We start from the raw sequence: 26,981 nt of genomic DNA, 5'->3' as shown, positions 1-26,981 counted from the left end.
CATTGCAATTGTCTTAAAGCTTTTCTATGGCTTCAGCAAGCAGACAAAGCCATGTTTGAGTCCACGTTCATCCCCATTATGTTACCCAGAGAACACCAAAAGTATGTAATGATGGATGGAAACACTTCCATTCTAAATTGCCAAATCACAAGGTGATATCTTGCTTTCCAAATTATTAAGGGATTGGCCATTGACATTAGTCAGGAATGCTTTTTGGGTCCTGGTATCAAAGAAGCGAAGGTACTCCACACAACTCACACATCTCAAAGGAATTTGATACTAGCATTAATGCATTCCACCTTGTGGAACATAGGCCTAACTTTAGATTCAAATGTCTATGAAATTTGTCATCCATAACTTGTCTACACCTACTGGTGATTTGGTACAAGTGGCTCAGAGTAGAAGATATGATGGAAATATATGGATTATGCATGGGACTTAAAACAAACCATTTCATGAAAACAAAGGGTAAAGTCTTAGATTTCCTGAGGAAGAACAGTCTTAATTAATGAATCTTTATTACAAATGCGTCCAATAAGGCAACAGTGAAGACTAATATTGCCCCAGCTAGCTAGGAATTTCTTGAGGAAACTAATAAGCCAAGAATTAGGAGACTTAATTTCTCTTCAGCACTTTTATGTTTATTTTTGGGATCTGTTCAAGGCACCCTATTTGATGGAATTTAGTTCACTACAAATCCTTTTTGTTTGTCAGAGAATATTAGAAGGATATGTATGTATGCTTGGATGCAGTAATAAGAGCTACTAATTAAAGATGGATCACATGCAGTTCATGTGCCAAACATTGACATGCGTGCGTATCATGTGCTTGTTGAAAAGCCTGTAGATTTAGCAGACTTACTGTTCTCCCTTATCTTTTAGTCCCCGATCTCCGTCGCCTCTTCCGTGACCGGGCAAACGTCATGGTGGGCAGCAACGAGCAGCGCGAGATGCAGAGGTTGGTGCTTCGCCACGTCTCGGGGCCTCACCGCCTCGAAATCTCACTCGACCCTACTGTCCTGGTGCAGGGTCGCGGTGATCACCGGAGCCAACAAGGGGATCGGCCTCGAGATCGCCCGGCAGCTGGCGCTCCATGGCGTCACCGTGGTGCTCACGGCGAGGGACGAGAAGAGAGGCGCCGGCGCGGTGGAGTCGCTCCGCGGGAGCCACCAAATCCCCAACGTCGTGTTTCACCAGCTCGATGTTCGAGACGAATCGAGCGTCGGAGCGTTGGCCGAGTTCGTCCGAACCCAGTTCGGGAAGCTCGACATCTTGGTAGAAGCGAAGCCCCAACGACACGCCACTTGAGTGCTTGAATCCGTCTCACTTGGCACTGCAACTGCAGGTGAACAATGCAGGGGCGTCAGGGATTTCGGTTGATGTCGAAGGACTGAAATCTCTCGGCATCGATCCAGAGGCCTGGGTAAGTCCCTTCGAATTTTACGGAGGACGAGGAAGGGGAAGAAGAAGCCTAAAGAGATGCCTTCTCTGCCATCGCAGCTCTCCGGGAAAGCTACCAGCCTCGTCCAGGGAGTGCTGCGCCAGACCTACGACGGCGCAGTGACGTGCTTCGACACCAACTACTACGGCTGTAAGCGAGTGACGGAGGCGCTCCTTCCTCTGCTGGAGCTCTCAACCTCGGGCGCCAGGATCGTTAACGTCTCCTCTCTTAGATCCGAGCTCAGGGTAAAAGCCTCCTTCCTCACACCCCTGTTCTTGGTGGCGATGAAGAGCCGCACAAACTGACTCCGCTTTGCACGGCAGAGGATGCCGAGCGAGAGCATCAGAGAGGAGCTGAGCGACATCGACAACTTGACGGAGGAGAAGATAGAAGGCCTGCTGCGGAGGTTCCTGGAGGACCTCAAGGAAGGGAGGCTGGAAGCGACTGGGTGGCCGATGATGTTGCCGTCCTACAGCGTGTCGAAGACGGTGCTCAATGCCTACACGCGGGTTCTGGCGAGGAGGCACCCCAGCATGCTCGTCAACTGCGTCCACCCGGGATACGTGAAGACGGACATTAACTGGAACACCGGGGTCATCACCACCGAGGAGGGAGCCAAAGGGCCAGTGATGCTGGCTCTGCTTCCCGCCGACGGCCCGACCGGGTGCTACTTCGATCAGACCACGAAAGCCGAGTTCTGATGGGCTCTCTGCTTCTTGTGTTTTGCTAGTTTGTGTCCTTCGGCATGCATGCAGATAACGTGTATGTTGCTCGGTCAGGTTCACACATTATGGCAATGGATGCATCAATTCTACCAAATAAAAGACAACAACTGAGACATTCATCTTGATACAATTGTAATATGACCTGTTCCATCAATGATGAACCAAAGAATCATGTCATGGTCTCAAGATGTCACATTATGCGGTGGCTGCTGAAAGATCCGCTCGGCAAATGTGTCGTCAACCAACTCAGAGGAGAAACAAAAAGAGAACCACCTCTTTCTAACAGACTCGTAAGATATATGATGTTCCCAGCCATGGGTGGACGAGTCAGCAAATCCTCTTTCCAACGGGCGGAAGAACCCTAAAAAGGAGAAGCCGGCAAATCCGGTAACCAGGTGGCAAAAGCAGCGGCAATTCATCTCCTGGTAAATGTTACGAGCGGTTCTACTCTCCTACCGTCATGCCAAACCCAAATTTGTAGTCTTTCTTCGAATGATCAATCTGCAACCATAACATGAATTAGTTTAGTGGTATTTTCTAAGACACAAAGACTGGGGAACACAAATAGCATAAAACTAGTATGATTTAAGCTTCTCTGAAACATCACGTTCGTTCATATACCCCTACGCACCTCGGCGGAAAGAAGTAAATTAACACCCATATTAAGTCGTTCCTCCAAAAATGCTGCCACAACTCCATTGGAATCGAGTTTTCCCCTCAACCGACACTGCAAAAGTTGGGCATCAACTATTCGGAATCAATGGGCATATTTCACCAGGAAGCAAAGAGAAAAAACCAAACTTTCAAGTAAATGTCCAATAAATTGATTGGTATTAGGAAGTTACCTGACGAAGAATGTAATCGTAACCAAAACTTGATGTAACATCTCTTGTCATGTGATTGTACATGAATTCAGATGCAAGAGAAACCTGCAAGATACAGCTACGGCAAGGCTTGTAAGATGAGTATATCACATAAGTTTTTCTTATAATTATTAGAAATCTAACCTTCTCGGATACTTTCTGAACGTAGCTCAGTGCAACAATTCCAGTGCTTGCGACTTGCCCAGTTGTAACCTGCACAAAACATTCATAAAAGCCTACAGTGAACTCCTTAACAAGTCCTCAACAATATAAGCTTCTAGTCATGATTCTGATCCCACAAAAATTCATTGGAGTAATGAAAAATAAAACAAAACCTATTACACGATAAGAAACAGCCTTCATAGAAATCTAAAATGTTTCCTTTGCATTACTTAAAGGTAGAATTATGACTTGTGCCTACATTGAAACTAGAAAGCAAGTAACCGACAACCAAATTGCACGCACACCTCCTCTGTTGGACTTGCCTCAACAAATTTACCAAATTTTAACTGCCGGTGGGTTCTCCAGACAGCAAACCCAAATACCAGAGCAGGTAAGATCATCCAACAGGAAGAAACAAAGAGAGAAGTGAAGAGAAGGGAGCGGCAGATTACCATCTTATCTGTGTTATAACGAGCAGCGAAACCAATACCAGACTTCCTTTGATGCCCAAGCCAAAAGACTTCACTGCCAAGGGATAGATGTGGTGAGACACTCTGTAGAATGAACAGTAAATAATTTGGTCAGTGTTCCATATAAGTATAATATGAAGAGAAACAATGAATACAAAAGCCCACTTCACTGCTGCATTTTCATCAAAGTGAAGCCTTAAGACCAAAAAACCATGTTCAAGATTCAAAACCTTAATGACCAAGCATCGGTTTCTGCATCTCTCATGCATATTATCTCAGATTCTAAGGGTGTGTATGCAAATTGATAATTTGGAAGTGAAAATATGCAAAATGTTCTATAAGAGTATACATGTAAAATATCATTCTTATGTATAACAAAGTCTATATCAAAATAGTCCTAGTTTCTTGGATTTTTTTCTACCATCCAACTTGCTTCAATAAACAAACTATGCTGACTCTCCTAATATTTTATATATATATAAACAAGTATTAGTCTTACTTGAAATTGATAGCGTAAGTCTACACTCCAATAGAAGTTTTTTTTCACTTGTATTCATTTAGAAAAATAACTATCCTAGCTTAACTGCAACCGTATTTCCCTGTAGATGTGGTCCAATGTGGCCAGGGATATCCTTGTTTACTATTGCATCTTACTGAAGCATTTAAATGGTAAAGATGCAATACAAACATCAAGAGATGCTCCTTCCTGTATGAATGGTACAATCCCTCGGCCACTCAAAATGAAGAAGTAATTAGATCTCATGTCTATATTTGTTTGACAAAATAGATTTGGAAACAATATCTCATAACCCATATCATGCTAGAAGGGTAGTGGCATTCTGTTAGTTTTTATTTTGTCGATTCAGCATCCATTATGACGACGTACAGGAATCTGGTAAAAATATTTTCGAAGAAATGTCTAGTTGAATTCAATAGTTATTCACATGATGGTTGAGTGATGTCAATTCTCTGTTGCTAACCTTTGTAGAGTTTGAAGGATCAACAAATTCTCTAGCACGTGGTTTCATTTCTTTTCTACTTCAAGCAGAACACCTAATGTGACTTCTTATTCCTCCTATTCATTTAGAGCACCAAAGTTCGGAAAAACCTTACATTATTTGCTAGCCATGTTACAGAATATACTATTGCCAAGTATAAACCAAAGAACAAAGGTATGACAAAGCTACAAAAGTAATCTGAATCATGACCATGCACATGTAATGTAAACTTATAAAATGACAACTGATGAAAAACCCATATGATGGAAGTGGGCTTCCTATATTAGAACGAGTGAACCCATGAGTATAAGGGACTTCACCAGATTTTTGTTACCATAGATAAAAGGTGAATATGCATAAGCAGAAAGCAAGAGAATATTCAAATTGGTGCATAACATGCAGAGGCAGAAAAGCATAGCCACACTTTTATAAGTAAAACCAGTGTGCAGACATATAATTAAATGAACTTATAGTAGTTAAAGGTGAGGGTACCATCTCAACCTAACAAAGTTTAGGTGCTGAAACCACAGAGAAGTGCAGCACACTAAACATGAAGGATACATCAAGTAGTCAAAGTTATACTTATACATTGCAGGTAAGAGTGGAATAGACCCTTGGGTGACAAGCAGCTCCACTGAACAGGAGTTAAATTGAATTTTTCCTATTTTACTTAGCATGACGGAACTATTGTAGATCAAAATGGGATGCCCTATAAGGTAGGCAATAGACCATGCTGAAACCAAAAAATATGCTGCAACCTTCACCAAGCTTACCTGGATATAATTGGCACCATAGAAGGCATTGTTGCCTATTTGAAATTGAGACCTGAAATCCTGTCCCTACATATATGAAAATAAAACTTATAGATGATAGAAAATATATAACTGCAAAATGTTGAAAAAGAGACTTTTCATCAGATGAAATAAAAAAAAAAAGGTGCTAAAAGCAATACTAAAAGTAAACTAACCTTATAATCGAAGTTAAACATTCCTTGAGAGAAATGTGGTTCATTTGTCAGCTGGCAAAAGAACAAGAAGTTACTACTTACTAGTTGATCAAACCAACAATATATTTCTTCTTCAAACAATACAGGACTATCAAGAATTTTAGTAACAAACCTGAGCATTTATCTTTAAAGTAAGGTTATCAGTCAGATCACATTTGACTCGTGCATTCAGCCTTCCATCAGTCAGTATTCTTCCGATAAGCATCATCTATAGTTGATATCAAATCATCCATGAGAGTTACATGTATATCTAAGATTTGTATTATTCCAAAAACACAGCACAAGAATGCCAACCTTCGGATCCAGAAAGTTTGCACCAAATTCATAGTGTGCAGTAGGAACTTTAATAATGTCAGAAGACTGTGAAGGAACCTCCATTGATCCCATGAATACACTGATCAAAAGTTGTCAGCTCAAAATTAATAAGGCAACAACAAATTAATGGTCGAGCAATCAATAATTACCTGTGGCTGAGAGCAAATGTCTGATTTATCCCCTTTGTAAAGTCAAAACGCAATCCTTCAAAGAGCTCTGGCTTCAAGGACACTGAAGACCACATTCAAAAGTATGTTAGAACTCATGCAAAACATATTCTTTTTTTTTTTTTGTTACAATTGATGTATCAGTTTTATTAGTTCAATTTTCCTCAGTCACTCCTTACCTAGAAACTTCAAAGGCCCCTTTACCCCCTCATGAAAAAGTTTATGCATCTAAAGACAGCTCAGTAAGGTCTAGTTGTATCTACATATAAGTTCTAAATGGAACAAGGGTTAGTATCACACAAAATTCTGAATCCAAACTTTTGGTCAAGAATGATAGAAAAGGAGCTTTGCGTCAACCACTCGTCAAATTACCTTCTCACTCTAAGGTGAGAACCAAACCAGCTATCAAATCCACTAATTTCCAATCCCATTACGGCCCCTCACTTTCGGCTTGCAAAAATAGTTAGCTCGCAAAAGAGATCATGTTATCTTATATAGTTGAACCACAACTGACATATGAATCAATACACCAAATTCTCAAATAAATATAGTACATTGGACAGAAAGCATTTTTTATTAGCTAGGAAAAGAGATCTGTTTAAGGAAGAGCCAAGATCAAAAGTTCACACATCAGCACACATTAACAAAGATGTGTGTAAAAGCACTTCACTGCCCAGAATCGATGAACTTCTTCACTAATTAGCCTTGTCCACAAGAAAAATACCAATTTCGAAGAAAAATAAACTTCCATTTCCATATATGTCTCTATACGGTTACATATTTAATTTGCAATGTTATGATCTGGGAAACCACATTGTGAGGGCCTCACCTTAATCCATTCGGTTGGATTTCTTCATTTCTATCATCATAAGTTATTTTCCTGTTATCATAAGTTAGAATTTGAAAACATAATTTGATGATTCATAGGATGTTGAAGGCTCAGTCCTTAGAACAAGCAAAATAAAACCCAAAACCTGATAACAATAACAACCATTTATCATGGCTACAAGATCCCCCAAAATACAAAGGCTGGCCAAAATACACTATCCTGAATCAAGCTCATTCTTAATTACAGAATCCAATTTCCACAACAATCAGCAACTGACAAGTGTAAGTTCAGACGAGTCTGAGTACAAAACCTACCTACCCTAGTGCCCAGAAAGCACATGGACAAGAATATACGTTAGAACCAGTTCAACCGAAAACTAGGATTCGTTGAATTAGCCCAATTAGCCCATACCTACAATCAATGCCTCTGCTAAGCAACACAGAATACTCATGAGAAAGAAACAGGGTTTCAAACTACTGTGAAGTAGAATCTAACCAATGGGGCTTATTTTCTTGGATTTCCTTTCACAGACAAGAGTTCAAACATGGCACTCGTCAGGTATACTAAGATTTCCAGGAAATTTAACAAGCTCCCAACCGTGTTCTATCATCTTATCACACTTTGTAATCAACTAAGCAGGCCAATGAATTCAAAATGAGACACGGCTACAGCACAAGATCGAATAGGACTCACTCAACGCCTCGCGTTGGATCTCCTCGAACGCAACAGGGCAGGGGAGATTCAACCAGTCGACCTTCTCCGAGACGCCCTTGGCATCGCCCTGCATCTCCGTATTCGGGGGGAGCGCAGCCGCAAGACCGACGGGAATCGGCGGAGGAGGAGCCGCGGCCGGCGATGGCGGCGGGGCGCCGGCGTGACTAACGGAAGATCCCATTTCGCTTGAGGGTTTCCAAAGACGAGAGAGAGAGAGAGGGGGGACAGGGTTTAGGGCTAAGTAGGAGAAGAGGCGGCGCTTAACACCGTTGGTGGTATTCAACTACGTGTATAAGTTGCGCGGGTTATCATACGCTTCATCGTCGTGACGACGATCTTTCACTTTTCCCGTGTCCTCATCCAACGGCGAAGAAGGATAGCGCCTGATCACGTGAGATCTGCGCGTTTTTTACACTTATGGGCGAAGAACATTAACATTTTGAGTTTACAATCCTAAATATCTGAACTGGTATAACCCGTGTAACCCCGTACACGTAAAAAGTTGAGTCACTTGTTATTGAGCCGGACTTCAGCCCAGCTGTTTAGAATGTGTTCGCTCACTCTCCAAGCCCTTCTAGAGAGAGAGAGAGAGAGAGAGAGAGAGAGAGATCCCGGGGTGAAGGCGGACAGGCAAGATAGACGTTGAATCAGAACCATGGCATTTGTTGATCTGTGATACGTGCAATTTCTTAACATATGGGCTTTGTCCAAATGCATGATAAGAGCAACCCAAAACAGCTTCGCCCAAATGCCTTGCTTTCACTATAGTGACCATGCCGGAGACAAGTGAGGAGGCATAAAGGTTGAGTATCTTTGTAAACTAAATCGACTAAACAAGCATTTTTATTGATAACATGTCAAGAGACGAGTCCAGCAGCTAGAGCCACATTTACTCAAAAGACAATTCTGGTCGTTCACCGAGTGGGGCATCATGGAATTGTTGCCCTTAACAGTTGACAGCCCCTTTTTGTCGGGTGATCTGGAAGGGGCAATTTAGCAGACTTGACAAGTATCAAAAGAGCTGGTCAAATTACTCAAAATGTCACTTTCATGCACATCCAGTTTTAAGTAAGAAATATCAGATGACATAATGGGCACCCAGTGGTGTGAGAAATATATGACAAGAGTATCATCATCCTAGATATATCCAGAAAAAGGAGTAGATAGATAAAAGTATAAAAGGTCTGAGGCAGCCGATATCTTTAAAGTTTTGGTAACCAGTGGAACCTTCAAATTTTGTTGTCTTGGTAACGATTCACCAAAGCATCCAACATTGAAATGCCAAATTTTGTCTGCTGTTGAGGGCCGTTGAGCAACTTTGGTCACTGTCAAGATAATTAATGTCAGCATCTATTGTTTAATTATGCTTGCAACTTAATTGATGAAATGGATATTCCTCTCCCATTTTGCCATAATAATATAAGAACGATTCAATTGGCTCTCTTGTGGACTTGAGAGACATTATTAGGGTGAACAGAAAAAAAAAAAAAAAGTACCTTGCTGGCTATGTTACTGGAGAGCCAATCAAGTCCCTCGTACAAGCCCTCACCAGATGTAGCACAAGTGCTCTGGATATACCTGAGAATTACAAGTGCACAAAGGCTAGTCAGAACTATGACATCCTTAAATATTTTAATCAATCATCAGTTAGATCAACAACAAAAAGAAAGGGTGGCATAAATGGAGTGACCGGGAAATCCAATTCAACACAAACAAATTTAACAAGATAGTATTATGAGAGGTTTCAGAAAGGATATCAAAACTTCTCTTAACAATCACCGTAGTTGAAACACTACCTCCAAATAAAAATGGGCAACATAGCACGACTGATGTGTAGAGACACAATCAGAACTGAAAATCACAACCAGACCATAGCAGTTTTCCAGACTTCCATCAATAGAGATAAAATAGGTGCTCCGAACACACATGCATGGACACATATGTACAGCAAATGATGCCAAAGATACTATAAGAAATCGAGATGGAGCTCGTCCAATCAGCAAAGATGACAGGCTGAGGATTGGCAGTCAAAAGTATGCAAGATAAAGCAAGTTTTAGAAAATAAAATGAAATGCATTATTCCCATTGTATTTCGCCAAATGTAAAGCTTTGAGTGAATTGCCCCTCTCCCATACTACCTTATCCAAGAGTTGGGCTGAACCATGTGTCACTCTGAACTTGCATGAAGATATGGCAAACAAACAAAAAAAGGACTTGTGTTCATGACATTCAGAAACAAACAAGACATGTTCTCCAGCTTCAGAAAGCATGGGATTTGAATGGATCAATACTTTTGGCATGATCTAAAAGTTGGAAAGTGAACTAAATAATCTAAGAGAAGAAAAATCATATTAACTTGGAGCTTGATATGTTCATTGGATTAAGTACACAAGAAGAAAGACAGGGATGCATGCCGGATCTAGATCCATGAGAAAGAAGACAAATGGTCAAACTGGGGAGCAACAAATGGCCAAGTGAAGCCACTAAGTAGCTTGCGCTAATCTGTCTGGAATACAAACTGCACTTTAGCTGGGATCAATTAAAACTAGCACAAATCTGATTTCAAACATGGGGATCAAAGAATGCCAAGCTTGAGGATCCTAAACTAAGCAAGCCAAGCTCAACTAACTAATCATTGAATTTCTTGGCTCTTTTGTGGCGTAAACTATGAAAAGAGAGCTGATAAAACTAACATCTTAGAAGAGAAAATCAACAGACGTTTCAGATATCAAAGAAAATAATCACTCTTTTAGATAGTTAAGACCATGTAAAAAACGTTTGAATGATAACGCATGGTTATAATCAGTAACTGTTTTATTCCCACAGAGACCTGCATCAGCAACTGCTACTATTGATTAGGGCCAATTTTAAGGAGATCACCAATCTACATTCCATGACAAGATTAGATCAGCTTATCTGGCTCACAATCAGCCCCTTTCATTAGTTACAACATCTCAACAGCAATAGTTTTCTCTTTCCATTTTTATATTTAGTAATTTTCTATTTAATAAATTCTCCCATTTATATTTTGCCTATCAAGGTTCTCTGAAAAGTTATTCCGAACCCACTTTTTAAAATGTTGGAAAGGATGAATGGGTGCAAATCAAGGGTCCTTTACAAAAAATGTACAAAAATAACATTAGGTTATACAATGTCAAGTTAATCAATGTAACCATCAAATATATACATGATCTACTCATTTTCCTTCCAGAAAATCCAATTATACTTCTAATTATGCATAAGCTTAAATGATCATGCAAAGAATCTCTTATTGTATTTATAACCTGCTTAAGAAAAAGGTTACGACGCCACAAAATAGTTCTTAAAAAATCTGAGTATTTACTTGACTATAGCAGACGACCAGTAAAGAAGTATTAGTTTCTCAATCAAATATCTTACCAGTGTCGCTGGCGCAAGGAATGCAGACCAAGCTTATCAGTGATTTCAGCAGCATTCATTGCATTCGGAAGGTCTTGTTTGTTCGCAAACACAAGCAAGACAGCATCCCTTAACTCATCCTACCAATGCCAGAATACATAGGAAAACAGATGAAACAGTTAATCATAGTAAATAAACAACGGTTTCAAATGTCATCCGAATATAGAAAAGTTGATACCAAAAACCTTCAAATCAGGCTTGTAAACATCACAAACAGTTACATCAGTATAATGATTATAATGACATGAATTTTACTTCAATTTCACATCCCATTGCAGCACCAACATCACATGTCGGTACTTCATTATTCCATTGGATTTTAATGTGAAAAAGACAATTAAAAGTCAAGTTCAAGTGTATTATTATGAAACACAACAAGGCATATGTGAACTTTCAGTTCTGTTTTATGTTCAGCAGTAATCCTGAGCAAAGTATTTTAATGAGAAGACGCATGATTCAATGAATTGTTCAGAAGACATATCTACTGAATTATTTTATCTGATGAACTTCCGCCTCACACAACTTACACCCAAAAAAAGGATCAACTCTAGCTTTTCCTTTATTTATCTGATGCATACATATATTTTTCTGATCAAGTCTCAAAACACAAGATATTCCATAAGCATATGCATGTAATATATTTTTTGTGGCACATCACCAATTTGGATGGCTGTACTGTAGGGTCACAATTATTTCACCCATTTGATAATTATTTAAGCTATGTTTTGTGGAAGTGTATGTAAAAAAATCATGTGCAAGAAATTAATTTTTACTAAAATTTTGATACGACAAGTGTTATTTCTGAAAGAGGTTACCTCATTCAGCATCCTGTGGAGTTCATCCCTTGCCTCAACAATACGATCTCGGTCATTGCTGTCGACAACAAAAATAAGGCCTTGCGTGTTCTGGAAGTAATGCCTCCATAGTGGTCTGATCTGTTCTTGCAGACAACAAGATCACCAGAACAAACGTATTTAGAAATAGCGAAACAAGTTAATTACTTATTAGCAGACTAACATACTGATGTAATGAAGCCATATCTGCACATAAAGCATCTGATATGCAATGCAACTTTTTAAGATGTGTTCTTAGAGTGCCCAAATGTTCAATCAGCTATACAAAGTTGAACAATAATTTTACTGTGGGCAACTTGGAAAATTAAAAGGTTCACTAGCATAACCATAGCATTACCTTATCCTGACCACCAACATCCCATACGGTGAAGCTAATGTTTTTGTACTCGACAGTCTCCACATTGAATCCTGCATTAGAACACACCATAACAATTTAGAGAATTATCATAAGAATTGTAATCCTATAAGGACATACTGGCAACTGCTTTGAAAGACCAACAACCCTTCGAAGTAAATTCATAATTTTTTTACAAAAAATCATGTTTCAACCGCCAACTGGACAAGAGTCATGCATAGTGCCAAATTATCCTAACCGCCCATGTACAAGTTAAAAGCACAATTTAAATGAACATAATCATCACCATGGGAAGCCTCATAAAATTGATCATCAATTTTTAGAAAATCTCCATGAGTATTGGAGGAAAAGATATGCAAAGAAAGCATGTCAAGTTTAAACAAGAAAAAAATGAAATTAAAGTACTAAACTTATTTAATTTTCCAGTATGGAAAAACATGACCAAAAAGCTCCAGAAGATAGAATTGTTAACACTATCACTGTATTGAATGTATGCTCTAAAATATATCCAATGAGTGCCCCCTACAACATTTGTCAACTATAAGCAGTGAGACAAAAGTAATAAATAAACAGAAGGTTCATTGTAAACCATCACTTTCGTGGTGGCAGTTAAAGAGACAACCAAGTTGCTAGTGTCCTATATCATCTTCCTTGAGAACATTTTCCATACGAAGAAGCTCATCTCGATAGGTGCAATAGACAGCAATATCATGAAATCTGTGTCGAAACTGTTCCACTCAAATTCTTGCACTCATTAGCAATATGATTGCATAGAAAGTTATAACTGTGTTCTAGAGCAAATAGAAACATAATTATCATTACTAAAGAACAAAACAATTAATGTTCATGACCACCTATTACAAAACAGGTCCACATCAAGTTAATCAAATAGTTAAGGTAAAGCACGATCACCAATTCACCACCGAAACGTGAAACAAAAAGCACAGCTCTCCGACAAATCCAGCAGTCATCACAAAGAATATCAAAAAGAATCATCGGATTCCAGAACACAATATTAAGGAGAACAGCCCATTTGGGAAGGCGACCAATACTCACCGATGGTGGGAATGGTGGTGACGATCTCTCCGAGCTTGAGCTTGTAAAGGATGGTGGTCTTACCGGCAGCATCAAGCCCGACCATCAGAATCCTCATCTCCTTCTTCGCAAACAAGCGGCTAAAAAGCTTCCCAAACGTGAGCCCCATCGTTCCCTACGCTATCAGATGCCAAACATAAAGATCGATCACGTCCCCCCCCAAAAAAAAAGAAGATCTACAGAAGAAACCACGGATCTGAGCAGGAATAAACATGGCGTTGGATTTGTACTAATTAACCAACAAAAGAAGAGATCCAGACATTAAGTGAGCACAAAATTCCAAGATCTAACATACAGGTTTCCGGTTCGAAATCCCCAAAAAGAGAAATCTATCGACAGACCTAAAATCCACAGAAGAAACTGAAGGAGACTCCCAATTCGAGAGGACGCTAATCGATCGCCGATGCGATCTTCTAGATCCGAGGAGGGATCGGGATTACCTGTAGATCTTGACGGGGCGGTAGGCGGAGGGGGCCGAAAGATTGAAAGGAGCGAGACAGGTCGCCTATTCGCCTTCTCTTCCGCGTGAGAAAAGAAGCAGAGGCGAGAGGGTCGTAATAAATAGGGAAAGGAGAAGCATTCTCGTCAACACACTGATACCCACTCCTCTACTCATGACTTAGGCTACGACTGGCGATGTGGCAGGGGGCGGTGCGTTCATTGGACGCCACATCCTTCCGTCGTATTGAAAGTCGGGTCATGGCATTCTTTCTTAATACGTCACAGAACACGTTACACCAAACCGGCATTTTCGGGGTTGAAATTAAATTAAATGAAATAATTTGCATTTTTTGTATGAGCGAATTGCTGGAAAACGTTTTTATTTTTTGAAATATTTTTAGTTAACTCCCAACATCTAAAAATTTCGATCTTTTTTTATAATAATATTATCTCTATCAACCATCGCGTATACCTAATATCATTGTTTTTATCTTTGCGACATGTCGAATTTGCTCCTGCATATCTCACATTCATTATTTTTGCCCATAATACGGAGAATATTTGATTTCGTCATCATAATTTTTCTCTCATTTATCTCGTCGAACTCATGCTTGTCTTCGTAATCATAGTCCCCTTCGTCATTAACCACTTGTGTAGTAAACAAACTCCATAAAAATATGAATGAAAATAAAATAATTTTTTCACGTAACAATGGATACGAGAATTTATAAAGAAAATTTCTAAATTAAATTTTTTTTAATTCATCCTTTTTAGATTACCATGTCAATTATATTTATCTAATAATTTTAGGTCAAACTAGATGATCAATTATAATGTCCGATAGTTAATTGAAGAAGATAATAAACAATAAGAAACAAACCTATGTAATATTTACTGATACTAATAAGGTCTTATGCAATGGATTGTATCATTTTGTCAAAATAAATGCACCACCTATCACCATGAACACAAAAACCAGTACAATATTCACTTGATGGTTGAAGCTGATCGACTCTCCCTTTGGTCACCAATGCACTCTACTCATTGCAAGTTGCACATTACCTGAACAGCTTTCATTTTGTCCATGCAAACATGAGCAGGATCATAGGATGTGCTTGTCTATGTTGCTGGCACAAACGAAATCATCCTGGCAAGGTCAGACGACTCTCAACCAAGGGAAGAAGAAGAAGAAGAAGGGTCTATAGCAGTATCAAGACGCCAGTCTGTGCAAGCAAGTTGCTAAAAAGGTAGCACAAGATTCAGGTTATGGAGCTCATTTTGTACAGATGCAGAAACAACAAGTGGTGTATACTCTGCGATCAAACAATGGATGTTACTGTAAGGAGGGAGTTTTGTCAAACAGCTGGAGTGCATAAACCAGTCGAAGAAAAATTTGGGTCCCGTGAACCGATTTGATCGGTTGTGATTCCTTATCACGGGGATGACCTGATCTCCGGATCCGACCGTCCAGATTCTATCAATCTTGTTGTTTCCGCAGCCAACATTTTGTGTTATTATTGTGGGAGCAGGGAATATCCACCAATATATTCGCCTTCCTCTCCCACCAATCGGCTTAAAACCCTACCGACCTCTCCCTATCTTTTAGTATCTCAAAGCTCTCAGACCGTCTCCTGCTCACTTCTGATCCGTGAAATTTCTTTACATTTATTGTCTTTTGCCTTCTGACGGAACCGTAGGCGAGATCGACTGCACGAAGAAAAAGGTAAGATTTTTACTATGCTGTTCATCCGTTCTTATTTTGGTTCGTAAACCCTAGACAAAAGTTTCTATGTAACCTCCGTTGGGTACTCCCTTCTCGTTCTCGTTCTCCTTTTTCCTGTAATTTTGCGTTGGGTTTTTGTCTTGTTTTTTTTTTCTTTTCACCTCGTTATCTGAGCTAAATCGGTAAAAGTTGCTGATATTTTCGGAGCTTTTCGGACGGAGTGGCGAGGTTCGGTGTTTTGTTGTTGTTATGAGAACCTTCCATTGGATTGTTGCATAAAAGGTTGTAATCTTTTGAGTGATTATGTTGCTCTGCAAAGACTTATTACCAGTTCTGGATGGTCGGATGGGCAATGGTTTCTCAACATTCATGGCAGGCTGCATAGATGAAGATTATATCTTCATGAGCAGCGTGGCTTGTGTGTCTTTGATATCAACCTCCGAAATTGCTTCTCTCTGGAGGAGGACTTGGAGTTTGTTTGCTCACCGCATGTCCTACCTATATCAGCATATCCTTATTGTTATGGTGCATAAGGGTGACAGCGGTTCTGGAACCAAAACTGTCGATTTAGACTAAAGTAACTAAGATTCAAACCTAGGTCAATAGGCTTTAAATCTAAGGTATTAACCACTATATTGTAGATCCTATTTGTGTTTTTTTTCTCTTTCTTTCATATTTAGCCAGTTTGGAATTGGAACCATGGTTCCAATTTCTATGAACCAGAACCGAACCTTTCCCCGGTTCCGAATCGGCCAAACCATTGACCTCGTTTGGTTCCAGTTCAATTACGGTTTGGTTCAAACCGTGGTCACCCCTAATGTGTAGACGGAAAAAGAACCATTTAGCTCTATGCTTGTAGTTAATTGCATAATCAAGCTTAATATGGGTGGCCCAATTATATTTTTGAGTAAAAACAACTAACAGTTTGGTGAAATAAGTGTTTGCATGCAATACGGTTAATATGGTAGTAAATTATAGTTAATTCATGAGTTCATTTAAGCAATCTTTTAAGTTTCAACAAGAACCTTGAGGGGTATAAAAGAGGTTTAATATGTATTAATTTGTATACAAATCCCTATAGTCACAACTATCCCAACTATTTGGGGTAGAGTACGTGGATCTTTTGTGTTGCCGTTAATAGTGTGCATTAATCTATATGATTGTACGATATAAATGTTTCTTGAGTTCATCCAAGCAACTTTTCGCTCCAACAAGGATCTTGAGGAGTACCAAAGAGGCAATCTACATTGATTTATTTTGATGTGGTACTATTTCTACGTAAAGGTTGTTTTTTTTTGTAAAAATGCAACGGAACTGAGAATCCTGTCATGTATAAGTGATCAAATACATAATGATGATCACTTAAATGCTAACTATATTATGAGAACAAGTATTTTCAGTTTTACCATATGGCCATATGTTTGAGCCCATCAACCTTGGTATATGTATCCAAAAAGTAACATTGTTCTATTTTTTATAGAAACAATACAGTAACACTAATATGAGATACTGTGGGGACATGTGTGATCAGCTTGATCATACATAATATAGCATAGAGAAGATATACAGATAGGAACAGCTAGATCCTGTTTGATGTGAAGAAGACCTCCCAACTTGTTTTTTGCCCCCCATCTGTTTTGATAGGCTTCAGTGGGCTCTGCTTAGTAATATTTTCACTTCTATGATTTTCATTGCCACCAGGCGGTTTGTGATGTATCGATGGCATGAATTGCATAGGCCTTTGTTTGCGTACAGGCTTTTGTTCATGATGTCTCATGGAACTGTTTCTTCATAAGTTCACTCAATGTTCGTTTCTATAACATGTCTCATCGTATTATTCAATTTGACAAAGGTGCTGCACACATATATACCTGTCTTACTTGTTTCTCATGTTATAGTTCTCCATTATTTTATTAGTTATTACCAAATGGCAGAGTGTTGCTTTAACTGCTTATTGCTATTTTATGACCTTGCTTCACAAGTTAAGGCATCATGGCATAAATATATACATCAAATGAAGCTGTTTGTCAGAGAGCAATTGAAACTTACATGTGCTGGATGATAGTTAACCGTACTTGTGCTGGGACCAACTTGTATTTGCAGGTTTTCTGGTTACAAAATCTTCTCCATACTAGGAAGAAAGCAGTGGCATTCCCATGGCACATTCTATCTTACCCTGTTGCAGCATAAATTCCTGTCTCACAACCAAAACCTATCTTAAAAATAATAATACATGTTCGGCCATCTTCTACAATTCTGTTCCATTACAAACCTGCAAATATCCAGGGACAGTCCTTCGGTCATGTAAGCTGAGACCACGGAGACAGTCAATTATTTATGCTACTGCTACCCCTACGAGCCAAGAAATTGAGAAAAGTACATTGACTGGGTCACCCCAAAGTTCTAGTGAATCATCCGCCAAATCCAAGAAGGTAATGATTATTGGTGGTGATGGCTATTGTGGTTGGGCAACCGCTCTTCACCTCTCCAACAAAGGTTATGAGGTGGCTATAGTTGATAACCTTGTCCGTCGCCTATTTGATCACCAGCTTGGGATTGACTCCCTTACCCCAATATCTTCCATCCAGAATCGTGTTCGGCGTTGGAAATCTGTCACTGGAAAATCAATCCAGCTCTTTGTTGGTGACATATGTGACTTTGAATTCCTCTCCGAAGCCTTTAAATCTTTTGAACCTGATTCTGTAGTCCATTTTGGTGAGCAACGATCTGCACCTTATTCCATGATAGATCGGTCAAGAGCTGTGTATACACAGCATAACAATGTGATTGGTACACTCAATGTCCTCTTTGCTATTAAGGAATTTAGCCAGGAGTGTCACCTAGTGAAGCTTGGGACAATGGGAGAGTATGGAACTCCAAATATCGATATTGAGGAAGGTTACATAACCATAACACACAATGGAAGAACAGATACATTGCCTTATCCGAAGCAAGCAAGCTCCTTTTACCACCTGAGTAAGGTGCATGATTCACATAATATTGCTTTTACATGCAAGGCTTGGGGGATCAGGGCTACAGATTTAAACCAGGGTGTTGTTTATGGAGTTAGGACAGATGAAACTGACATGCATGAAGAGCTTTGCAACAGGTTTGACTATGATGGTGTGTTTGGGACAGCACTGAATAGGTTTTGTGTGCAGGCAGCAGTTGGACACCCACTTACTGTATATGGCAAGGGTGGTCAGGTAAGATAAACATATTTCCATCATTTCTGTTATGATTGTTATCATACAAGTGAATATTTACCAACTCTTGAAGTGGATATTTTGTTTCTATGTTTGTTTCTCTGATTATTATCATTAAATATTGCATATAAAGGTATCAGCTGGTCTTTTTTTGCAGCCTCAAATGCAATACTTTATGGAGAAAATTGATAGCTCATAGATGACAAATAATAGGTGTTAGCAAGTAGTCCAAACTTGTATTCATCAGACTAACATCACACACAGCCATTGGATTAACTGCAATTTGTTTTACATTTTCTGGTGCTCTCTGTGGTCCCAAATCATTGCTCATTTAGCTTTTCTTTCACTTTTCAGACACGGGGATATCTAGATATCAGGGACACAGTGCAGTGTGTTGAGTTGGCTGTCGCTAATCCAGCCAAGCCAGGTGAATTCCGGGTGTTTAACCAGTTCACGGAGCAATTTTCTGTTAATGACCTTGCCAGGTTGGTCACGACCGCCGGGAAGAAGCTAGGACTGGATGTGCAGACCATATCCGTGCCAAACCCGCGTGTGGAAGCAGAAGAGCACTACTACAATGCCAAACACACCAAACTCATTGAACTGGGTCTCCGACCACACCTGCTCTCCGAATCGCTCTTGGATTCACTGCTTAATTTCGCCATCAAGTTCAAGGACCAGGTCGATCCAGCACAGATAATGCCCACCGTTTCGTGGAAGAAAATTGGTGTGAAAACTCGGACTGTTTCGGTGTAGATGGTGGGTTTGCTTGAATAAGAACCTAATGTCAACATCTGAAAGTTGACATTATTCTTTGTAAATATCATCCTTGCTAGCTAGGCAACTTAAATTGAGTACATGAATATTGTGTTGAGATAACAAACACTATATGCCCGAAAAGAATGATGTGGATGATGTAGCATATCCGATTCTCTATCTATTTTGAGGTGCTTAAGAGTAGCATATTCAATGTTTGGATTCCATTCTCATTTTATGTTCAGTAATGATTGCTCAGAGGATTTCTTTTTTCTTTTCATAATTATCATTTCATGTGCCTCATCTCTGTATATATTTGATTTCCTGCAAAGTGCATTCAATGTGAAAGATAATAACCCAGAGATCATTGCCATGATGTTGCAGATGATTCTTTCTTCGTTTAGGAGCAACAGAGGCTGCCGCACAAAACGTTCATATGCAACAAGACAAACACGGATCGGTCTCTGCACTCGGTGCAACAGAGGAAACAGGTGCGGCGGCATCCCATGCCACTGCAGCAGCAGTGCTCGTGCAGTAATTACCCAGAGAAATTAATCTCAGTCGACTTCAAGCCTCTTCAGCACGAGCGAACTCGCAAACTCGTCGACAACTTCCGCGTGGTCGGATGATAATAATGGGTTGAAGGGACCATACCATCCATCAGCTAAGTTTCTGCCTTCGTTTCTCATGAAGAAGACCAGCAATGAGAGAGATGTAATCTTTCGCAGAGTAAGGAATGACACAAAGTTGCGTGTTTATTACACACAACCGACCCCATCTCTCTACATTGAATAGTAGTATCGGACAAACAGGAATGGAAGTGCCATCAATGCTACATCAAACAATGTCCGGGCACCAACCGAAACGAGGGCCCTCCTCTGCAGCAGCATTGCTTGCATCTTCTACACTGGTAACATGGCCTACGGTACTCGTCCGCTACCCCAAAATGATAAGCAATTTAAGCTGCTACTGTGGTCTGCATCTTATCCTGATGCACTCGTTCTCGTCTTCCCCAGATGTGGATGGAGATGGAGAGCTGGGAGAGCGCCATCCATCCATGTATGGATGCAGAATTGATCATATGTATGGGCTGCTCTGTCCAGTTTTTATCGACTGCAGATGTTGCTCTGAGACTTTATTAGCTCACTGATATAATGAATCAGTTGTTGGTGTGCAGCCGTTGTTTTCGTACGTGCGTGCGTCGGTCCTCATCGATTCACCTGCGCAACCAAGGAGCAACCCATGGCCTGAAAGATGAGGAGAGGATTGAGTCATTACTGTAAATTGCTCCAGAAATGAAGGTAACATAAGATCAGAGCATTTATTCTCTGCGTAAAAATAGCTGATGATTAAGTCAGTAAAATTAAAGGACATACACAACCATGCATTTGAGTTTGCAGATTAAAGATCTGAAAAAAGAACATAGTAGCAGCATGATTAACAAGCCACAACATGATTTAAATCCTTGTAGACTACTGAACAAAAGAAATGAACTTGTTTGATACTGATCATGTCATCTTTGGAAGAAAATAAGCATCAACAGAGTAAGAGATCTCATTATGGGGCTTCACAAGTATTTGCTGTTTGGTAGTTGACTTCATGACTACTTCAGTAACTTCTCATCTACCAGGAAGATTAATTCCCATCTATTGGGTCATCCCAAACTGACCAGTTTCGGTTTACAATTTAAGTACACAGAATTAAGTTCTATGTCCAGAGGATCTTGTCTTGTCAGTCTGCATCAAACATATGTTTCCTTGACCTACCCAAACATATATATACATATACATATACATATACATATACATATATATTTATACATATGATCCAATATAAATTTGATCCAGGTTAGTAAATCTTCATCTGCTAGTTAAACTAATCAAGTTTATGAACTTAATCACTTTAATCAGATCAACTACACAAATAGGAAATCAGTAATTACAGAAGAAATAGAAAGGGTGTGGCCTACTCCCCACAATTTCAAAGAAATAGGAAGGGTGTGCCCATCTACCTCCACTGCAGGCAGATAAGAGTGACGCATAAGCTCAGATGTAAAGAAAGGATCATCTTTGTTTGTTTTTTCTCTTTACTTTCTCAATCACATCCTTTTCATGACTAACAAATTATCAGTGTCTACTACTGCATGTGACATGACATGCATTAGCCAATAAATGCCTCGATAAATAGAGTTAAGCAATATCTTTATTATGCACATCAGAGTAGTAGCAGTCATCTCTACTATTGTAATGTTCCTAGATTATCCTCAAATAGTGTTAGCAACTGACTCCAAATAGAAGATTGAAATGCGTATGTGAGTGCATTCATAATGAAACTGTACTACATGGATGTTAGTGTGTAGACTCTACATATTTTCATATTCTACACCATCTTCGTAATGTCCACAGTTAAGGAGGCTTGTTTAGCTCGAGATGTTCAACAAATGCTAAATAAGTAATTAGATTATGTACTGGTTAATGCATAAACTATGGTTATAGTCCTAGTCTTTTGTCAAGGAACACACACTAAGTCACATTATTGGAATCAAGCCATGCATTGCTGTCTAAACTCTTAAGATTGTTTAAATTGTCAAACCATGTGAAAAACACAGGAAACAATAAGTTATCCACAAAATTCCAGCTGTGGTGAAGAATGAGGTTGGAAGATGTGTGGAATGAACCTAAAACCCATAATTTCAGAAAAGGATATGTTGAATGCTTACCAAGCTCTCGAGTGGATTGTCAAGAAGTTTTGAGTGTCATTCATCCCCTTTAAGAGCTTTTACTTCTCTAAGAAAAAACATGTCTCAAGTGGGAGCTAAATATGATTAATCCATGTAGAACAAGGTCTGCGAAGCAACTGCCATAAGCAAAATATTTCCAACTTCAGTTTTCCTGATTAGCTATAAAGATTGAGATGTCTTCAGAGAAAAAATGAAGAGAGAATTCAAAGCACAGTAATAAAAATAAAAAAGATCGCAACTCAAGCAAATGAAGCAGATGCTTAAACAAAAGTGGAAGTACTTCAGGGAAGTTGAAACTGTTGCACTTCGGAAGTGGCTAAGAAATTGCTTCACAATAACATATGACATCCCAAGATGAAGCAGAAAAATACTACGTAAAACTATCATAACTAGCATAAAAGTGTTCTTTTCATAACTACATGTGCATGAACCAAGAGCAGTACGACATAGTTTCGGTTGAGTAGTGGCTCATCCTATCTCCAAATATAGTACATGCACATAATAGATTTATTTTCTGAGGTATCACATAACAAGCCAAAACTACAACAAACGCATTGTTGAGATGAGAATTTTCACAACTGATGCTCCATTTTACACACCATAAAAGAAAATAAATAAAGCCATACACTCTTACTGTACAGAAATGCAAGGAGAGATGAAAATTTTGATAGCTACTGCATATACACCGAGACCTCATTCCTGTAGTAATGACACTCCGCAACTGGTTCCATGTAAACAAACAAAATGAACCATTGCAGGCCATAAGAAGAGAACTAAGCCAAAGAGGCTGAGTTGATCTAGAAACCATTCATCTCTAAGAGGTAAGTTCGCCGCTTCACTAACGCCTTGACTGCAGCCCGAAATGGTCCATCGAATGCCCCACAAATAAATGCTTCAGCTTCCTTCCTGCTACTATTGCCACAGCTAGTGCCCTCTCCTGCAGGCTTGATAGCCACTAGTGTAACTCCCTGCATTCCCATTCCCTCCGCTAGCTCCAAGTATGGAGCATATCTCAGCTTCATGTTTGATGCCGGCACCTGCGTCCTATTTGATGACAGTGAGGCTGCTAATGGCTTCTCCCTGAACTCTTTCAGCTGCTCTGCTCCCATGATCAATGTCCCCTGACCATCGGCATCTGTCAAGACCAAGCTTCTCAATGTTGGGTGATCATTAATTATCTGACGAAGAAGATAGTGCCTTGTGGATGCAGCGATCAAAGAGCTGATAGTCCAAACAACTCGCAACTTTAGCCCTCCATTCGTATAGAATGACTCTGGTATGCTCCCATTGTCTTCCGCTGACCCATCTAGATTGGCCGAAGCAGGTCTACGTTCCATCCTGGTTCCACCCAAAATCACGCAGTTCTGAAGTGTGCTTCCAAACTCCGCTGTCCACTTTAAGAAGACCCCATCCTCCGTTCCAACATCACCGGCAGGGAGCTCGATCCTCAGGTTGCGGACATGGGTAAAATTCTTGAGGACTCGAGCAGGGGAGTGACGGGAGAGTTGGGGCAAAAGAGGCTTATTTCCATCGTTAATGTTCTGAAGGTTCTGGAAGGGCCTGAGAAAGGCAAATAGCAATAGCCTCAGGAGATGGGCGAAGAGGTTTCTCGGCTTAGGGGAAGACAGGCTCAAGGCGTCGTCAGATTCGCCGTCGACGGACATGAAACGGTCGAGCTTAACAAACACATCGTGAACCAGGGGGACGAGGGCATTGAAGCGCTTTGACACGGTCGAGGAGCGGCCCAGGGACTGGATATCGGCGAGCTTGTTGAAGATGACGAGGACCAGCGAGTCGGGAATTCGGTCGAAATGGTCCCGGTAGAGGGAGGGATCCGACTGCATGTTCTCTCGCCCCTGACACTCACGAGCAAGATCTACTTGTGGATGTCCTTCTGTTCAACTAAGATACCAAGCTTTCAATGAAGACGAAAGCAAGGTGGGCTTTTTTTACCCTACCAGGACAAAGGAAAGAATAACACTACCAAGAAGCCAAAAGGTCCCAAGCTCACCGTTTCGATGATCTGCAGAACTACAAAGACGAACAAGATCCCATCAATTTCAGCCGCAAAAGAAGAACTTTGTCACAAAAATCAACATGACGAAACGAAGCCTTTCTCAGGTTTAGTGGCAAATATAAGATTTCAATTTTGGATGCTGAAAAATCGAGTTTTGGATAAAAAGCATAGCTCTTATAAAACAACTAATGATCACATCTCAGGAAATTAGATCGCCAGCTATTTTCTTTACAGGAAAGATCAAATCCCTTTAAACCGAACGGACCAACATTAGACATCTGCTCGAAGATTTACCAAACCAGTTCGGCACTTCACCGCTGGTTCAAAATCCAAGAAGAACTGACGAACGAAACATAGCCACGCTTCCCAGGAATTACCTCAAAATCGCCCAAAACTGCAACCTCCGAAGCGTCACCAAAACCCAATCTTCGGCCGGAAAACCACTTCCGCGAAGATCCAAAACCACTCGAACGAAACCAAATCTCCAACTGATCTCGGAGACTAGCCGAAGGAAAAGGATGCGAATCCAGCGATCAATTTCGGGACCCGGGACGTGATTCCGCCGAATGAAGTAAGTAGGGTTCGCGGAGGAGAAGCTCGCAATTTATGGCTCCCTCCCTCACCGCACGGAGACGCGATTTCTAGTTACGCCCGTTCCTCCTCGGTGCCATTATTAAAGGGGAGAGTTAACGGCGCCGTCGAGTGGGCCTAACGGGAGACCGGATAAACGATACGGCGTACTAGAGTCACGAGGTATCGTACGAACCCATCATTGCACCCTTCTACAACTGTCACTTCGGTTCCGGCATGAGGCATTTATGGAGGGTAACAAAGTGGGTGCTTCGGATTAGTCTTCGATTCTTAAAAGCTTGGAGCAGCACAAGTGATGCCGGCAGATTAGGTTAATGTGATGGGCTTTGATGAAAATAGTAAGATTGCTTTGATCCACTAATATTGGCTTAAACTCATTATCATTCTTCATGAATTTAAATCCAAAATATATATTATAAACGTAATAATTAGGTAAAAATTTCCTTTTTTGGTAAATATCTGAAAAGAAATGCATGTCCCATTGATAAGAAAATGTGAAGGTCTGTAGCTCATGTCCACCAATATTTAGTGCCTTGATTCCACATCAAAAACTACTTGATGGTTGCAGATGAGAAAGGTTAGACCATCACATCTTTCCAGTAGTTGTGTGGCTGCTCAGAATCCAATCCTAGGAGGAGTCAGGGAATGAATTCTACCATTACTGCACCCAAACTGAAGGACAGCCATTGTCATGCAGCAAAGCGGATGCAGCCATTACATCCTCGTGACCAGCCCCGGCAGCATCACTGCAGCTCTCTCCAACACCTTCTGGCTGGAGCAACTCAAACTGAAAGAAATAGAGTCATCGAGTTGCAGAGCAATCTCATCACTGCACCACACGCATGGACCACGGAGAGGAGTGGACGCAGCGGCGGAGGAACCGGGACTGTTCCTGAAGTGGTGGTCACTGTCCTCTTTTCTGGACTCGCACTTGGGAAAAGGAAGAAGGGAAGCTTGAGTTGGTTGTGAGAAACAAGGCAAGGCTCATCCTGATGCTGTAAAGCGAAATCATCTCGGTGGAAAGAGACTGTTGAGACTTCCCATCTCACGTTCTTACTATGGTGTCCCTTCTCATTTGTCCCCGAGTTCCTATCAGTGTCTTCTTTACCGGAACAAAAATAAAGTGCTCACATGCTTCCTGTGTTCTCTCATCATGTTGGTGAGAAAGATTTACTGCTTCCTGAAGAGCCATGGTGGAAGGAGTGATGCTTTGGAAAAGCATCAGCTACCCTGCTTTGAGATCAAGAACAGGAGAGAATGTAGTGGAAAACGAACAGCCATTGCGGATCTAATCAGTAGTTAGTTCGTTCATAGAAAAAGAGGAATCGTCATCTACAAACACCTAAAAACCACCAGCAGCAGCTCAGAATCTTGCAATTCTTGTCTATGGTTTCTTTCCCTGAAAGAGAATCTCAAGTTCCAGAGCTTGAATTGGTGTAAACAATATTAGATCTGCCCTCCGTTTGGTGTTCTCCAAAGATCAGGAAATTGTTGTGATTGCCTTTGGTGCTTTTATAGTCTATTAAAAATCCTAAACTCAGAATAAATCTATAATTAATTAGGAACGAAAGAATATTTTATCTCAATTAGAATATTTAATCTTTGCGAGTGGATCTGACCATAAGATGATGCAATAAATTTTTTTGATTAATTAAAAAATAATTTAATATTATTTTGATGGATTTTTAATTCTATCGAGTCTCTCGTTTACTCTCTTATGTAAAGACGATTAGAGTATCATTCATTATCCATCGACGATAGAACGAGATCTTGATCCGAATAGAGAGGTAAGAGATTAATCTCGGAGACGTAAATCCCCTAACTATTTTCTTTTTATCACGTAAATTTTATAGTTTTATAATTAAATAATACATAGACTCATTTAGATTTATAAGGAACCTTTTTGGAAATTTTTTTTAAAATTATTAATTGAGATATTTAAATTTGTTCACATTAATAATGACTAGAAATTTTGTTCGAGTGACTATTTAATTTGATCTTATTCTTCCATATTTCATAGATTTTATGTGAAATTTTCATAAATTAAAAGGATTTTTAATTCCAAGTTAATGTTTT

The 26,981-nt window shown here is 40.0% G+C and overlaps 5 protein-coding genes across 8 annotated transcripts; 2 read left to right on the top strand and 3 right to left on the bottom strand.

Moving 5' to 3' along the window:
* Positions 1 to 800: 800 nt before the first annotated feature.
* Positions 801 to 2,342, top strand: LOC104000601 ((+)-neomenthol dehydrogenase). Its single transcript, XM_009422682.3, has 5 exons — positions 801 to 957; positions 1,028 to 1,274; positions 1,345 to 1,422; positions 1,500 to 1,685; positions 1,764 to 2,342. Exons 1-5 carry the CDS (start codon positions 923 to 925, stop codon positions 2,139 to 2,141), a joined length of 924 nt encoding a protein of 307 aa, XP_009420957.2. The 5' UTR covers positions 801 to 922; the 3' UTR covers positions 2,142 to 2,342.
* Positions 2,287 to 7,968, bottom strand: LOC104000600 (mitochondrial import receptor subunit TOM40-1). The gene is made up of 11 exons (XM_065086689.1): positions 7,669 to 7,968; positions 6,129 to 6,210; positions 5,959 to 6,058; positions 5,777 to 5,872; positions 5,626 to 5,676; positions 5,432 to 5,497; positions 3,643 to 3,744; positions 3,173 to 3,241; positions 3,011 to 3,094; positions 2,797 to 2,892; positions 2,287 to 2,666 (listed from the first exon to the last, which is right to left on the bottom strand). Exons 1-11 carry the CDS (start codon positions 7,868 to 7,870, stop codon positions 2,610 to 2,612), a joined length of 1,005 nt encoding a protein of 334 aa, XP_064942761.1. The 5' UTR covers positions 7,871 to 7,968; the 3' UTR covers positions 2,287 to 2,609.
* Positions 7,969 to 8,699: 731 nt separating this feature from the next.
* LOC135595577 (ADP-ribosylation factor 1-like) lies at positions 8,700 to 14,027 on the bottom strand. 2 transcript variants are annotated; one of them, XM_065086691.1, is made up of 7 exons: positions 13,872 to 14,027; positions 13,393 to 13,546; positions 12,319 to 12,389; positions 11,943 to 12,062; positions 11,089 to 11,207; positions 9,186 to 9,267; positions 8,700 to 9,014 (listed from the first exon to the last, which is right to left on the bottom strand). In XM_065086691.1, the coding sequence occupies exons 2-7, from the start codon at positions 13,538 to 13,540 to the stop codon at positions 9,012 to 9,014; spliced, it is 543 nt and encodes a 180-aa protein (XP_064942763.1). In that variant the 5' UTR covers positions 13,541 to 13,546; positions 13,872 to 14,027; the 3' UTR covers positions 8,700 to 9,011. The 2 variants fall into 2 exon arrangements, with proteins under 2 accessions (XP_064942763.1, XP_064942762.1); XM_065086690.1 differs by having other exon boundaries at positions 13,393 to 13,551; positions 13,872 to 14,012.
* A 1,380-nt stretch (positions 14,028 to 15,407) lies between these two features.
* LOC135595575 (UDP-sulfoquinovose synthase, chloroplastic-like) lies at positions 15,408 to 19,771 on the top strand. The gene is made up of 3 exons (XM_065086685.1): positions 15,408 to 15,595; positions 17,699 to 18,801; positions 19,156 to 19,771. The coding sequence occupies exons 2-3, from the start codon at positions 17,752 to 17,754 to the stop codon at positions 19,555 to 19,557; spliced, it is 1,452 nt and encodes a 483-aa protein (XP_064942757.1). The 5' UTR covers positions 15,408 to 15,595; positions 17,699 to 17,751; the 3' UTR covers positions 19,558 to 19,771.
* A 3,002-nt stretch (positions 19,772 to 22,773) lies between these two features.
* On the bottom strand, positions 22,774 to 24,947 carry LOC135595576 (F-box protein At4g18380-like). 3 transcript variants are annotated; one of them, XM_065086687.1, is made up of 3 exons: positions 24,692 to 24,947; positions 24,282 to 24,328; positions 22,774 to 24,199 (listed from the first exon to the last, which is right to left on the bottom strand). In XM_065086687.1, the coding sequence occupies exon 3, from the start codon at positions 24,139 to 24,141 to the stop codon at positions 23,095 to 23,097; it is 1,047 nt and encodes a 348-aa protein (XP_064942759.1). In that variant the 5' UTR covers positions 24,142 to 24,199; positions 24,282 to 24,328; positions 24,692 to 24,947; the 3' UTR covers positions 22,774 to 23,094. The 3 variants fall into 3 exon arrangements, with proteins under 3 accessions (XP_064942759.1, XP_064942760.1, XP_064942758.1); XM_065086688.1 differs by having other exon boundaries at positions 24,309 to 24,328; XM_065086686.1 differs by having other exon boundaries at positions 22,774 to 24,328.
* Positions 24,948 to 26,981: the final 2,034 nt, after the last annotated feature.

The sequence above is a fragment of the Musa acuminata genome, chromosome BXJ1-10 (genome assembly GCF_036884655.1).
Source record: "Musa acuminata AAA Group cultivar baxijiao chromosome BXJ1-10, Cavendish_Baxijiao_AAA, whole genome shotgun sequence".
Classification (NCBI taxonomy): domain Eukaryota; kingdom Viridiplantae; phylum Streptophyta; class Magnoliopsida; order Zingiberales; family Musaceae; genus Musa; species Musa acuminata.
Note: the sequence above shows the minus strand (reverse complement) of the source record. Positions and strands in the feature narration are given on the sequence as shown.